This window comes from Strongylocentrotus purpuratus, unplaced genomic scaffold (assembly GCF_000002235.5).
Source record: "Strongylocentrotus purpuratus isolate Spur 01 unplaced genomic scaffold, Spur_5.0 spur5_scaffold_7, whole genome shotgun sequence".
NCBI lineage: Eukaryota > Metazoa > Echinodermata > Echinoidea > Camarodonta > Strongylocentrotidae > Strongylocentrotus > Strongylocentrotus purpuratus.
In genome coordinates this window covers 21,189,678-21,204,468 of record NW_022145613.1, presented here as the reverse complement: position 1 = coordinate 21,204,468, position 14,791 = coordinate 21,189,678, and the positions used below count along the sequence as shown (strand labels likewise).

Below are 14,791 nucleotides of genomic sequence, written 5' to 3'. Positions count from 1 at the left end.
TTTTCGCGATAATTTTTTAACGCAAGAAAATCTTGCACTGAAATTTTGTGACTTTTTTCTTTCGAGTCTTGCGCATCTTTCGAAAGAAATTTTGCGAAAATCGGACATACCATTACAAAGTCACGTGTCCTTTTGTCTTTGCATGTCAGCCCGAAAATCGCTCATTTTTGTGATTTGTGTACAAAACATATGGAAATCTCATTTTTCAAATAAAGAGATAAAACATTGGTTATTTGGTCTTGTTTATAATTTTGGTGTTTATTTTGGGGTCAAAATAGTTGAATTATAGTTGGAAATGAAATAAAACAACAAAAACAATAAAATACATAAGTTAAAAAAACAAAGAAATACATGAGAAATTATTAAAATAGATAACATAAGGAATAAACCGGGTTTTTCAATTTTTTGGTTGTATTATTATTCCAAATGGTCTAACAAATGTATGTAGTGAGAAAGAATGCTTAAATATGAATAATGTCTGATTTATTGGCAAAAATGTGAATTTTATGAGCTTATTTGCATAAATTACCATAAATATGCAAATGAGTGAATTTTTCAAAAAATTGAAATTACCATAGTATTCTATACACTTCACTTGACATGTATGCAACTTTTCGCGGCGATCGGTTGTTTCACGGCCGAGATCATAGGGGGGGGCTTAGAAGCCCCCCCCCCCCCCCCTGGGCTATGCAGTTTCAAAATAGCCCGGGCTAAATAGGGTTAACACAATTAAGAATAAAGAGGAGTTGGGGATACAGAGCTTTTACAGCTGCTGCACCCCGGTTATGGAACTCCCTACCCCATCCAATCAAAATGTCAGCCAATCAAAATTTGTTCCAAAACAAATTGAAAACCTATCTAATGTCTGAATTCCTTAGTTAAGACGTAGTGTATTTCACAAAATCGGATGTAACTAACATTGTTGAATTATATTTAATTATGTTAAATTATTTTCGTTCAATGTACTCACCTTGTTAGGCGCCTTGAGCATCTCTTGTGGTGGATATGTGTGCATTATAAATGTTATTACTATTATTATTATAGTGATGGTGATGACGGTGGTGATAATGATGGTGATGGTAATAGAAATGGTGATGATGATGACGGTGGTATCAATGGTGATGATGATGATGACTGGGTTCGTGATTGTGTCAGTAATAAAGATGAAGGTGACTGTGATAATTATTATGATCGTGATAGTGAATGCTAGTGGTGGTTAAATGATATTAACGATGACGACGATGATAATGGTAGTGCCAAAGATGACTAAATGAGGACGATATCAATAGAGATGACGATAATGGTGTAATATCTTTGTTTTTGTGATCATAATTTTTCTGTGATATTTATGGTCATAGCTATATATTCTGTTATGGTTGTTATCCTCTATCAAATCGCACATTCAGCTAGCCGCTCATTTTTATCACTGTTTTGAACTACTTTATAATGCGTTTTTTTCTCAGTCCAATCGACAGATATCCTAAAGGAGTATTTTAATCATCTTTGAAAGAGGTATATCTCTAGACTCTAGGTCAATCTCGCGTCCTTCTCATGATTTTAAGTGGTTTACAGAGCATCTGTTGGCCGCCTATATTTTATTTACTCCCGCCTTTAGGCTTCGGCAGCTATTGTTCATTTTTCAAAATAATATAAACATCCAGAAACCTCAATTTCCTTTCTATGTGCTACTATTCGATCTGTTATTTCGTTTTCTCTCAATGGCCCCTCCCCTCCCTCTCTATCTCAACGCATTGCTTCCCATTCTCTCTCCACCCCTCTCTCTAACATTTCCCCCTTTTATCATTTACCATCCCTTCCCCCTACATGAGCTTGAACTGACACATTTTCTATTAATTGGACGAAATTTAAAGGAACCTATCATTTTGTAAATGGATGTTTCATAATAATGATTATGGGCTTTATAACATACTCTGATGAGAAATTTCATTAAGGATAATTTCATTAAGGGCATGATTCCATATGAGTGTACGTAAAGTTGTTTTACCGGTCAATTTCTGTATACATGTACATAACTTTTTAGTTTCACATAACCTAACTGTACATAATTATATAGCTTACTTTATTCTGGTTTTTATCTCCATGATCTATCTCTTATCCCTCATCTCCTCTCTTATTCTTTTCTTCCCTCTCACTCCCCTCATCCACAGGCCAAACTCTCTCCGCTTTCTTCCACCCCCTGTTTCCTAGCCCCATGCCCGCCTCTTCCATCCCTAACCTCTCTGCCCTGCTATCCCCTTTCTCTATTCCTCTGTATCGATTCTTCCTCCGTCTCTATCTCCATCTCACGTTTCTCATCGTTCTTAATTATTACTTCGTTAGTTGATTATTAGTTCGTTATTATTCATTAGTTATCACATTTATGTCTTTCTTACTTGTGCGTGCCAGTCTTGCATGTCACTTTGGTTTGAAGCCTCCATCAGTTACCATTGTCTGATAGTGACGCCTTCTCAGCTTCAAAGTTTAAAACTTTAAACGATGCATTAATGTTTGTGCTTACAAACAATGATCAGCATTGGCACTGGACAGCTCTCAATTTTCTCCTTATCACTGCGTCGCCTGGCTGGTAGAAGGACGTTAGCTCGAATTTCAGGTCAATAACGAAACTTTAAGCAGAAGGGCGTTAGCACTAATCAATAAAACTGACTTATTTCCGAGAAAAAAATTGTGGCCGTGTTGTACTACAACATTTATATTAGTCTTTCATGTTTTAAACCAATTTTGGGGACGGAAAGCAGTTTAAATATAAAACAAATCTTTAAATGCGAATAATGTCGAAAATAGTTCTCTAGTCGCTCGCGCGCTAACGCCCTTCTGCATCCCGGCCGATTACTGTCTGCTCCATTATCTTCAAGATTTCCAGCCGTCTCTATTTCCATTAATTAAATCAAAACGGTTATCTTTCTCGTCAATACTCCCTTGACTTCACACAAATTGACACATCTTATCTCTTTCCATTCATATCAGAGAGATCAGACAAGGTCAAATAAAAACATGCGGAAAGAATACTCCGTTACAGTGACGTCATAATGGGAAGGGTTATTTGAGTCGGTAGTCACTCATTATTTATTTTGTCTGGTTTCACGTAAGATCGGAATCTTGCTTGTTCTCGTATAGTATACACTTTTGTTCAAAATAAGGTCGAAAACGGATGGAGGCAAACAGATAATTAGAAAATTAGAAATTAGCGTCACGACCCCTCCATCGCGATGCTCTTTTACACTTAACTGTTTGTTTCTTCTCCTGCTAAAAGACACTATCCGATGAAAATAAAAACTTTATATAAATGGAAAGCAGAATAGAAATATTTTCCACGCCCCTCCAAATTATGGATCACCAGGGGTCAAATTTGCCACAGTGACGACATAATATTTGGATGGGATCGGCTCGTCTATATAGCCTATGCGATGAGCCGTCCTTAATTACTGCAAATCCATTGTGACATAAGATGATGTCATCCAGTCGATAGCTAGTTTTTAGGTCGACAACTTCCGATTTTCAAAGATTTCGAGCTCTCAGAGAGCTGTTACTCCTCTGACAGACACTAAAATAGCATAATTATATTTGATATTAATGTAATTTAAATGGCTTATAAGCTTTCCGTTGATATGATCTTTCACAACCTAAAGAGTCTCTAAAATCATGTCTTACTTTCTTCCAAAGTTTAAGCAACATGACCTTAACATTCTGAAAACTAATGTCAAATAAGCGTGGCTTTGCTCCTTCGGCTTTCAAACCATTTACTAACTACTGTAACGTCCGTTCCATTTGTAGTTACACCATTTTGTCAATGTTCTGCAGTCTTCTACACTCCCTCCTCTTGTACTTAGCTGTATGTGGTTTCTTCCCCATAATGAGTCATGTCATTTGATGATGTGCTAATGCTTGCCCATTGGAGGATCTAGGAGGCACATGGGACACGCGCCTCCCAACGAAATAAAGCCAATTCTGGCGTAAACAATTATTAGTACAACTAACATGTGCCTCCTGCCACCCGGCAGCCGTTTCACACCGAAAGACACTCTTTGCTTGTTTGTCTGATTTTATTTCAGACTTTCCCCACAAGGAAATCCTGGATCCGCCACTGTTGATGTCATGAATATATTTCACGTCGAGACGGAAACATCACACCTCAGCATGCGCTGATCAGTCAAAATGTTGTGGTATGATGCACATGGACAGTCCTCTACCCCATTTTAACATTGCAAAGTTCGGTCTCTAGCTTAAAGGGGGTTGCGAGCTCTGGAGATGAAGTACATGTATATTCTACAGAAATGTAATAAACAAGGAGCCTAGGTTTAGGTTTCGACAAATTAAAATGATTTATTCTTTTATTTCATCGCCATCTCATCCCGAAAGGCCCCAACGGGTCCTAACAAAATGCCATACATTCCCACCAAGGGCACATGCAGGGCTGTCTAAAAGAGGGTGGGAGTGAAGCCAGAATGTTTGAAAGTTATGTCTATCTTAAGGGTAGGAACGTTGTAGATTTGTAGTGTAAGAAACAGCTATACAGCGGCCGAATTTTTCCGGTTTTGATCCACCTATGCCCTGAGATTGATATTCCAAGAGAGGAGCCATTCCAACTTTAACCATTCTATCCGAGGGACTTACCTCGATTCCCACAGCCGCGGTCAAAGTCACCAATAGCCAAGGTGCCGTATTGAATGACTGCAGCCACTCCGGTCGCCAGCCGAAAAGCCCGCAGCGGTACTCCTCGATCACATCCTCTTCAGCCGCAGCCATTGCGTCAGACTTCGACGGTGTTTTAGCGGCCATCTTGACGGCGGTCGTCGACGTCGTTTCGCCGTTGACAAACTGGATGACACCGACGGTAGGTTTCGATGACGCGGTGTTGACGTCGATGCTGGATGGATCCCTTACCCTGTAAATATGTTGAAAATGAAGCTCATAGTTATTGATTATGTTGATTTAATTCACGGAACCAAATAAAACAGACGTTAATATCATACGCGATTAAAGCTTTGATTTACCATTATATTGAAAGATCCCATGGCCACTTGAATTCAGTAACGAAGCCAACTAGCTCCTACAGGAATTAAGAGTCAAGTTATCAAAGAATCAAACTATTACATGGTTCTATTTTAACATCCGATTTCTTTATCCATGCAAGAGGAATATCATACAAATTGAATACAGAGGTTTCATATCGTGCTTATATTCTCTCTATTTCATACTATGTGAATCAAATCGAGATAAGTGATAGAGAGAGAGAGAGAGAGTTCGAAAGAGGGAAAAATCAACACATGGGCCCTGTGTCCTGTAATTTTATATTATTTGTGAATTTTACAGGCAGCTATATTAGCAAGTGTGACAAAAAGGAAATACAATGAGATAATTTTCATATTTTAAATGAAGCTCACTTTATAAAAGCCATTTATTTGAAGCCGAAAGAGCTGAAAGATTTTGAAATAGCTACACAAACGCATGACAACGTAATTTGCTACTATAATGCCAGATTTCGAAGATATATCTCTTGGCATTTTCTCAGCATCTCGTTATTTAACGGGTTAAATCTATATGAATGAGAGTCGCTCAATTATTCTAGCGGTGCCATTTTTTAGGCACATGAGACTGAGAGTTCAATCACATTTATATAGGCTATCTGTAGTCTGGCGATCGTGACTCTTCATTCATATTTGACTTAACCCTCTTTTCCCCAAAATGGGGGGCACAGGAGGCACTTACCCCCCCCCCCCCCCGGCCAAAAAAAAAAAAAAAAATTAAAAAAATAGTGCGCCCTCCCCCTCCCCCCGCTTATTCAGCGGCTGGCTGAGTCGTTGCCATTTTTTTGGGACCAAAACAAATATTTATATATATGTCCTCTTTACCCCCCGTGTGCCCCCCCCCCCCCCCGGGAAGAAATTCCTGGATCCACCCCTGTATGAAATAGCAATCTGACTTAACTTGATTTCTGTAAAAATCAAACGTCCATCTTTGATGAAGATATACATTATTATAAGAGAAGGAGATAACTCTATAGCATTGGCAGATTAGTGGGAGGGAGGCACAATGGTTCAACTTCATACCCCTTCCCTCCCTCGAAATCAAAGTGGCAAGTGGCATACAAAAGTTCATAAACCCCAACATGTACCCCCTCCCAACCGCGCCCTTTAACAAATATTTTAAAACCTATGTAAGGTACCTATATGTGCCCCCTTTCAGTCTGTTTTGTTTGGTTGCTATTTAATAAGTTTTTATTACTTGTGGCTCCCTTCCATATCCCGCTTCCTATTTGTCTTTCATATATAATTCACTTATTGAAAGCCAACCATTTCCCACAAACGAATTGAGGCTTGAAATGAGCATGTCTCATTGTCCTAATTGGACATACGTAAACATATAGAACCAATATAGAAATGCAGAAGTGCCCCTTGGAGTGATTGTGTAGAATGGAAAATGGAAACGATGATAATTCAGTGGCTAACATCAATGTGTTCTATCACCATTGCCCAATGATCAGTAGGAAAGAGCAGGTGACCACACACATGTAAGACCCATTTGATCAGGTAATCCGGAATTAATTGTTGAGACTGAATTGTATGTTACTGTACCTATAAAGGTAACTTGTCAAGTTCTCATAGACATTTGCAATGTACAAACAAAAACAATTTCCATGACTTCTATTTTGCAAAAATTTTACAATCCTACAAATTATGATGCCGAAAATATGATTGTGATAATGGACAAATCAAGGAAATTGCTAACTTTGGAGGGACTGTTGCCTTGCTGATTAATCAAATAGGAGTTATTTCATTTGTTTTTATCTGGTTGGTAATAATAAATAGGTTTATCAGCTAGTCTTTTGGGGGTTTCATTTCCCTTTAAAATTGAAGTCGATATTGGAATTCGTTGTCGTATATTAATGTCATACACCCCAGGGAAGTTTGTCCACTGTGTTGTGTATGTATGTGTCGGACGTTGTTGGCGTGACTGAGCTCGCTCACTCGCTTCGTGATCATTATTATTCAGACGAGGATGGGAATAAAGCAAAGTCAGCTCGTCACGCCTGCAGTCGCCGACAGAAAGACAGAGAATGGAGAGACCGGGGGGGGGGGGGGGTAGACATAGGCAGACATAGAAAGAGAGAGGGGAGGGGTAGAAGGTGGAGACATATCAGAGAATAGAGCAAGAGGAGAAGGGGAGGGGTAGAAGAAAATATAAATGTCAAATGTTAATCGAGCAGATTTTAATTCAATTTCTCAATCACTTCAGGGCTATAGCCAATTATAGTTCCACTGTTACAGCCGAAAGCTATACTTGCTCCAATGAAAGTCTTTGTACAGAAAGGGACGGTGAAACAGAGTGATTGCAACTACTATAGCTAATTGAAACCCTGTCGTATTTTGCGCGAGACGTCAATTTGTCAACATCAAATTGGCAGTAGCAAACTCGATAATAGACTTCAGAAGATGAGCGTCGATCAAAAAATTAACATATTTAATTTACATGAATTTCAGTACAAATAGTCCAATGAGTGGTCTTAATTAAGTATGTCTACAAGCTTTGGACTAGGTGACAAAGAGTTCAAAGTTGAGAGTTGGAATTGTTTCCGGCACAAGATGGACCAGCAAGTATAAATGACAAAACAATGGTTTATATTGAAATTAAAAGAATCTGTATAATTATGGTATATACAAATTATAAAGAAATGAATGTGAGGCTGTGAGATTTGTTAATAAAGAAATTAATCTTGCCTCGATGTTCCTGTAGGCAGCGAACATTGATTGTATCTTGTTTTGTTTGCGTGTACAGCCCATCCAATGCAGGGTAAGGATTTAGTGTAAGGATACCCCTCATCTCACCCTATCCTTTCCCTCTCCCTCTCTCTCTCACACTCCCTTCCTCTCATCTGTTTTCATCCATCCTGTGTATATCTTAGGGTACGTTTATGCTCAATTTTGAAGGCTGAATGAGCGATTTGAAACGCTCATCGTAATCGCAGTTCCACGGTGTACTGTTTATGCTCACTTCACTGGCTCCTCTAGGCACGATTCTGGCTCAGAGCCAGAATCATGCCTGGAGGAGCCAGAGAAGTGCAGTGCTATTCTGCACTGCGCATACTACGTTGACCCCATTTAAACGCGTTTACAAATGAATTGTGCGTTTATGCTTCCCCAGAATCGCTAAATTTGCAGAATCGCCGATCCAAAACGCACCTTTTGTGAGTTTACGATCGGCGATTACGATCGCCGTTTTTCTGTGATTCTACAAAAATGAGAAAGGACCCAACCGTGTTTTGAACTAAACGCGTAACAAATGCCTCATTCTGGCCAGAAAAAGTTGAGCATAAACGTACCCTAACTCACTTATTTCCACTCTCTATTTCTCTTCATCCAATCTTGTATCCTACCCTTTATCTCCCCCCCCCCCTCTCTCTCATTCTCTATTTCAAATCCTCAATATATTTCTCTGTCCCCCCCCCCTTCTCTCCCTTACCCATCTTCTCTTCGGAGTGCTCCAATAACCATGGCTGATTATCTGATATCTATGAGTGATAATAATTGAAAGCACTGATTGATATTGCTCGACACCTGCTCATCGCTCTTAAGTCTAGACCGCTGAGTGAAAAGAGATAGTACAGGAAATACCAAATAAAGGAGAATACTGGACTGGGAACAAGAAGAGAGACGGGGGAGGGTGAAGAGAAAGAGAGAGGGATGGGCGGGGAGTGAGTGATATAAAGATATTAAGATAGTCGGGGAAAGAAAGAGAGAAAAGCATGGAAGCAATGAACATACAGATACAGGAGACAGAGAGGTAGATAAAAGAGAATGAAAGAGAAGAGAACGGGTAAAGAGAGAGAGAGAGAGAGTTAAGGGGTAGGGGGAATGGGAACAGAGATATACAAAGAAGGAGCGAGGAAGGTCGAAGGGGAGGGAACGAGAGAGAGAGAGAGAGAGAGAGAGAGAGAGAGAGGGGGTGACAGCGCGAGACCCTATCATGTTCTGACGTCATTCGGAGACGCATGGTTAGCAAAGGGGTCGATATCATAAGTTCTCTTTCCGATACCATATTACATACATTTCAGCTTCAGTTCATAGCTCGACATGAAATGGTCATGGAGTGACATTCGATCATTTCTAATGTCATTAGCATTGTAACATTGTCTGTGCAAATCTAGAGCCGTGTCTACACGCTGATTTCTAATGGTTCTTAACTTATCCGTTGATATTGTACCTACTCTTGGCTTAAATCATTGTTTTCGCTGTCCATACTCCTAGTTCATACTCTGTGATATTATCATCGCACGATTGGAAGACCTATCTGGCAGCTCACTGGACGCCGAAAAGTGTCGTGTAGACGGCAGTTTGGTAAAACTTTGGTAGAATTCTACACGGTATATTAAATGTCAGTTTAAAAAGAATTAATATTTGGTCGGGGGCTAACGTCTCTTTCCCAAGTATTAGCTTTCAAAATGTCTCAATTTTACGATCGAACGAAGTGTGTGACGGTATCTGAAATATAAAACTCTATACAAGTGACAACGTATGAAAATATACTACTAGAGATATAGAATTGTCGAATAAATCTCCTGACAGCCCAAATATGGGTGACGGCTGCCGAATATGAGGTGATGGTTTCACAAATATTGGTACTTCCAAAATAAGGAGGTGCAGCGTACGTAAGCCATTCCCCTATTTGCCTCGTACGTACACCGTCCCGCACCATGAGAGTGCACGTACTTCAAACCAAGCGTTCTAGAAATTTAGTAAAAACATCTACGTCAGAACAGAGCGCTGTAGCAAATTTTATGCGAGACAATTATAATAGCAATAATAACCAATCAACGAACTAGTAACTATTCAACTGAGTTAAATTTTGTTGACTTTGCCAAAGTAATCCCGTGGAACTCACGGTGATATGAATTTTTTTGTCTTGATATTAATCTATTGATTAGCCTATGGTTGGACGAGATTGGACTGATTCAAGGCTGACAAAAATAGAAATCATCTGAGCTCCTCATTACAGTGTTCAGCAACTGAGAGAACAATTCGAGAATAATTAATGACTGTGAACTTAGAAATGGCAATTTACAGAGAAATGGCAATGTAAACACGCATATCCACAAGGGGGGGGGGGACCCCTCTGCTTCGAATCAAGATCAGGGCTTTCGCGTATTCTCAACATTCCCCTTTCTGAATATCATTGGACCGCCTTTATATGCAACACACATGAATATGATTAAAGTATGAAACCATTCATCTGGACCATGCAAGTATTTTGGAGCAAGATAATTTTTCAACATAATAATCTGGGTTGGGTGCCGTGCGGTGCACTAAACTATGTGTCCTCTGACATCCGCGCCTCCATTGAGAATTGACAGAAAAAAAATAATGAGGGCACTTGCGGGCTCCGGTCGGTGCCCGGACGGCTCCCGTACGGTGCCCCACGGGCCCTTTACGGGTTTTCTACGGCCTAACGGTAAGATGAAAATGCCGGGAGAATTAGAAGCAGCCAACTCAGCACCACGGCGCCCGTACGGATGGTGAAAATGTCCCGGCGCCTGTAGGACCTGTACGTGAGCCGGCCGGGCATCGTACGAAAATTCCCAAAATGTCTGTTTTTACTAGCCGTACGGGCCCCGGAGTGTATATGTGAAAGCCCCATAATGATGCACATGTTAATAGCTTGCGTTTATAAACTCACCAGAAACGCATTTGTGAATGAAACACGTATTAAAACGCTTCCTAAATGTGTATTTATAAAACGACGAGTGCGTTTATCAACTTTTGCTACTCTGAAACAGCGTTTCTTTACGCGTATATACAAACGTGATTTGCGGGATGTCGCGTTTATCAACTCGTCACGATTCGAAATGAAGGCCTTGTCGAGAACTAGGGCGCGCTTTTTTAAAATTTTCGATCGCGTAAACAATGAACGAGCACATAAACATGCTTGTACAGCATGACACAGCGCATGGCGCGCGCTATTCTCCGAACCGGAAATAAGCCCGAGAAGGTCCGAAATATATACGTGTTTCAAAGCAGCTTTGCGTTTACCATCTCTCAGAATCGTGATTCTGGCTCATACGCGTATCGAAACGCACCCTTTTTCGGCGTTTTAAAGACGTATGAAAACGAGCTTGCGTTATTAACTTGCACATTTGCATGAATCACGTTTGAAAACGCTGATTATAGGCTAGAAAAGAGTTGATAAACGCACCCAACGTTTGAAATAAATGTACGTTTATTCTGTGTTTATAAACTATGATAAAATAAGTAAACTTATTTGTTCTATGGCTTTGCCTTGTGCTTTTGCAGTTTAAGCACACCGTGTACGCACGAAATAAGTCATTCCAAATCTGATAATAAACTGCTAGATGCTTCGATGGCACTTAATTTGTTTTAAACAATCTTTGCCCTTTATTGCAATATATATCATAAGCAAAAAAGGAGTGAACGCGTCAACCCCCCTCCCCCCTGCAGCACCCATGTAACTACGCCGGTTAGGTAGTGTTGGGTTCACGATTGAAGTTGTGAATTCATCCAGTGACCACGGAGTAATGTTATTGTCGCGGGAGAAAGTGTCCTACAAATTGCTGCGTTGAAAAGTAATTAGATTTCGTTAGCCTTTATTTTTCGTAATATTAGGTCAAATATGTATACAACAAACTTTAGACGAAGGACTGTTTAGGAAATGCCAAGAAGTCATAGCATTAGCCAATTTCGCGCACTGAATTTTAACATTCAGTTTTAATCATCAAATAAAAATATAGGTCACAAGGACCAGAAAATTGCCTGTTTTCCGTAAAAATGACGAAAGCACAAGTTCAGTGCACTTATGACCATCCTGATTTACCATAACAAAAACAAATCGTCACCCTTTTATGCGTCACACTTAGACTGTGACAGTGATAGGAAGATAGCTTTCCACAATTATTTTGTTAACATACTGTACTGAAAGGAATTGTCTTGTCAAATGTGTGTTTTAAGTGTTACAGCCAATAGAAAGGGTCTAGAAGTTTATAATTTATAACAAACAAACATACAGTGGACCTAAGATTTGTTTTTGTTGGTCACAGCTTGAAGAATGGGAGGGGTCCAGACCACTTTCCCCTATACTGACGCCCTTATCATTCATTGACACATGCCTTTCTCTCCTCCTCACATAGTGTCTCGCCTAATTGGCTAAGGCATGATTGATCATCAGAAACACCGTACTTCAGAGGCGGTTCCATAATTATTTTACTTGGGGAGGTGTATGCAAATTCAAACTCTAAGAAAAGTGCAAACGAATATCAATTTGGGGCAATATAAGTCTAACGTCTTCTAATAATTTCCAAAAAGTTGTGTGTGTACCTGGGGCACATGCTCCCTGTGATAATTAAGCCCCCCCCCCCCCCACCCCCAGCAACATTGGATACGCTTCTACCCATGTTAAAATCAAAACCAGTGAAACGCGCTGCATTGTTTTTTTAAAAACAACTTTAATAAATTGGATGCGAAACGTGACGCAATATGACGTTACGTCAGACACATCACCGCTTGTGGGTGAAACATGTTTTCCATGGCAATAATGCGTTCCATACACATTCGAAAATAATCCGCTGCTGTTTAGAGTTGGAGGGGAAAAAGGAAGGTAGACCAGAAAGAAAATATATGAGAATATCTCCGAGGTATGGAAATCAATCATAAGATTGGGAGCCCTGAAGAGAAAGACGAGTATACGTGAACTTCGAACGAGGATGAATTCGACACGATTGTTTACCAAAGAAGAGAATCGAGATGCGCGCTGTTTAACAGTTAGTATAAACAAGAAGTTACCATTGAAGATTTGTGCACCATGTGACCGATTAAACAAGCGTATAAATCAATCGTAATATGGAACTACATGTAGTTTATATACAAACTACTCTCAAGAATATACGAGGGAGAAATGAAAGTGGCTTTCGAGGATATATTTGGTTATTGTAACAAGGAAAATCCAGAGATGTAAAGACTGTGTAACGAGACTGTGTAACGTTTGTCAAGAGCGATTGTCTTATATTTTGATAATCTTTCAAGCGAGATTAATACCCTCATAATCCTAAAAGGAAACTTTTTAAAAGAAAGTTGGCTGGAGTGGAAAGAAACAGACTAACGAAAGTTGGTTTTCACTTGACATATAATCTCTCAAACAGTTAAAAATATTATGCAATATAAAATGGCCGCCGGTAGAGATGGTAAAATGGAAAAATTGTCAGACAATAATTGTAAGAAACCCTATCCCCCCAAAAATGAGAGCGACGAGCCTGCACAGATCTGTTTTACCCACGGCCTGCGAATCACTCCTAAAACCTTGATTTTTTTAATGAAACATATTATGGAATTCTTCCCTCGTAGTATCACTCTTTGAAGACATTACAAGAACACTGATTCAGGAGAAAAGTGAGTAGTACTAATCAAGTTTGAGCCGCCGTGTACCCCCCCCCCTCCACCGTTTAAAGGTCATGAGGGGGGGGGGGGGGTGAATAGATCAAACTTCTCCAGGGACTATGGAACTTTCATGGGTATAGCCGAGGAATATTTCCACTCATTCTTGATTTGTCCATTTCCCGCTACGCCACTGGCTATAAATGTATTATCATATTTAAAACGCTTCTGCCGTGATTTCCGAAAATTTTGAATTAAAAAAAGACAAGGTAGAAAGTACCCCCTCCCTATACGATGTTTGCTTTATGCAATATCAGCATCAAATAACTGAATCATCAGCGTTTGAATTAAACACATGGAACCAAAGTCACAAATTTCTAACTTGATGGCTAATGAGTACTGAATAGGCCTAAGACACCAACAAAATATTACAGCCTAATTCGACGAGATGGCGATGTACACTGCACCACTAAACAAATGATTTAAAGTACATGTATTTGAGACTTTGAGTTGTAATAATTTTGTTCGAGTATGAAAGAAATATAAAGGACAGAGGCCCCCATTTGTGAGTGGACCCCTTTAATTATCATGTCGAGGCACCGCCATCAGGGCATTGAACCTGTACCTTTATTATCGTCCCAGGTTAGAGGCGTAATTTCATCCATTATGAATGACGACATCTCCTCACCCAGCTAGCCTATAGGCCTCGCAATCAAATTGAAAGTAGTATCCCGACATGTATACCTTGTTATTGAGATTGACGATGACGTTACATTGTATGCGACACACAACGATTCTCAGTACTTTCATTACATGTATATCATTGTTACATTCAGACTTTCATTTCTATTGTGAGGTACATGTATAGTAGTGAAATACAGTCACATGCAGATGATAAGAATTCAAGACAAAGTTGAGTTCTGGTCATGTGATTGCATTGTGAAATATATTGTGTGGAAGCGATCGGAAAAGGTTAATCACGTAAGCACATAAATATTGTAATGTTTAGGATTCATCGAAATGAAAAGAAATTTTCTCAGCAAAATTGTTTTCCTTGACGTGAATTAGGAAATAAATTGTTGACTTATTTTCAAGGATATCAAGATTCACAAATTTAGAAAAGCCTTTTTTTGATAACCGCAACTAAACAAAGAAATATACTATTCCATTATGTAGACTACATACTTTACATAGCATAACGTTGAAGATAAATTCAAATTAATGCGACAGCGACCCACTTTAAACAAGGCTATGATGGGACTTTATTTATATGAACAAAATGTAATGTACATTATGTATGATATCATTTTTCATGTGTGCTAACAATATCCGCAGATTCTCTCATCAAAATGTAGTCGACTGTTCTCCTGGATCAGGTACCCCGGTGAGAGCAGAAT

At 39.5% G+C, this 14,791-nt stretch overlaps 1 protein-coding gene across 1 annotated transcript in view; it reads right to left on the bottom strand.

The window, feature by feature from the left end:
- Nucleotides 1-14,791, bottom strand: part of LOC591667 (solute carrier organic anion transporter family member 4A1) — a 60,300-nt gene that overhangs the window by 27,995 nt on the left and 17,514 nt on the right. Inside the window, exon 2 of the mRNA XM_791219.5 lies at nucleotides 4,633-4,903. Coding sequence (XP_796312.3) covers nucleotides 4,633-4,903 — 271 coding nt within the window. The remainder of the gene's footprint in view (nucleotides 1-4,632; nucleotides 4,904-14,791) is intronic.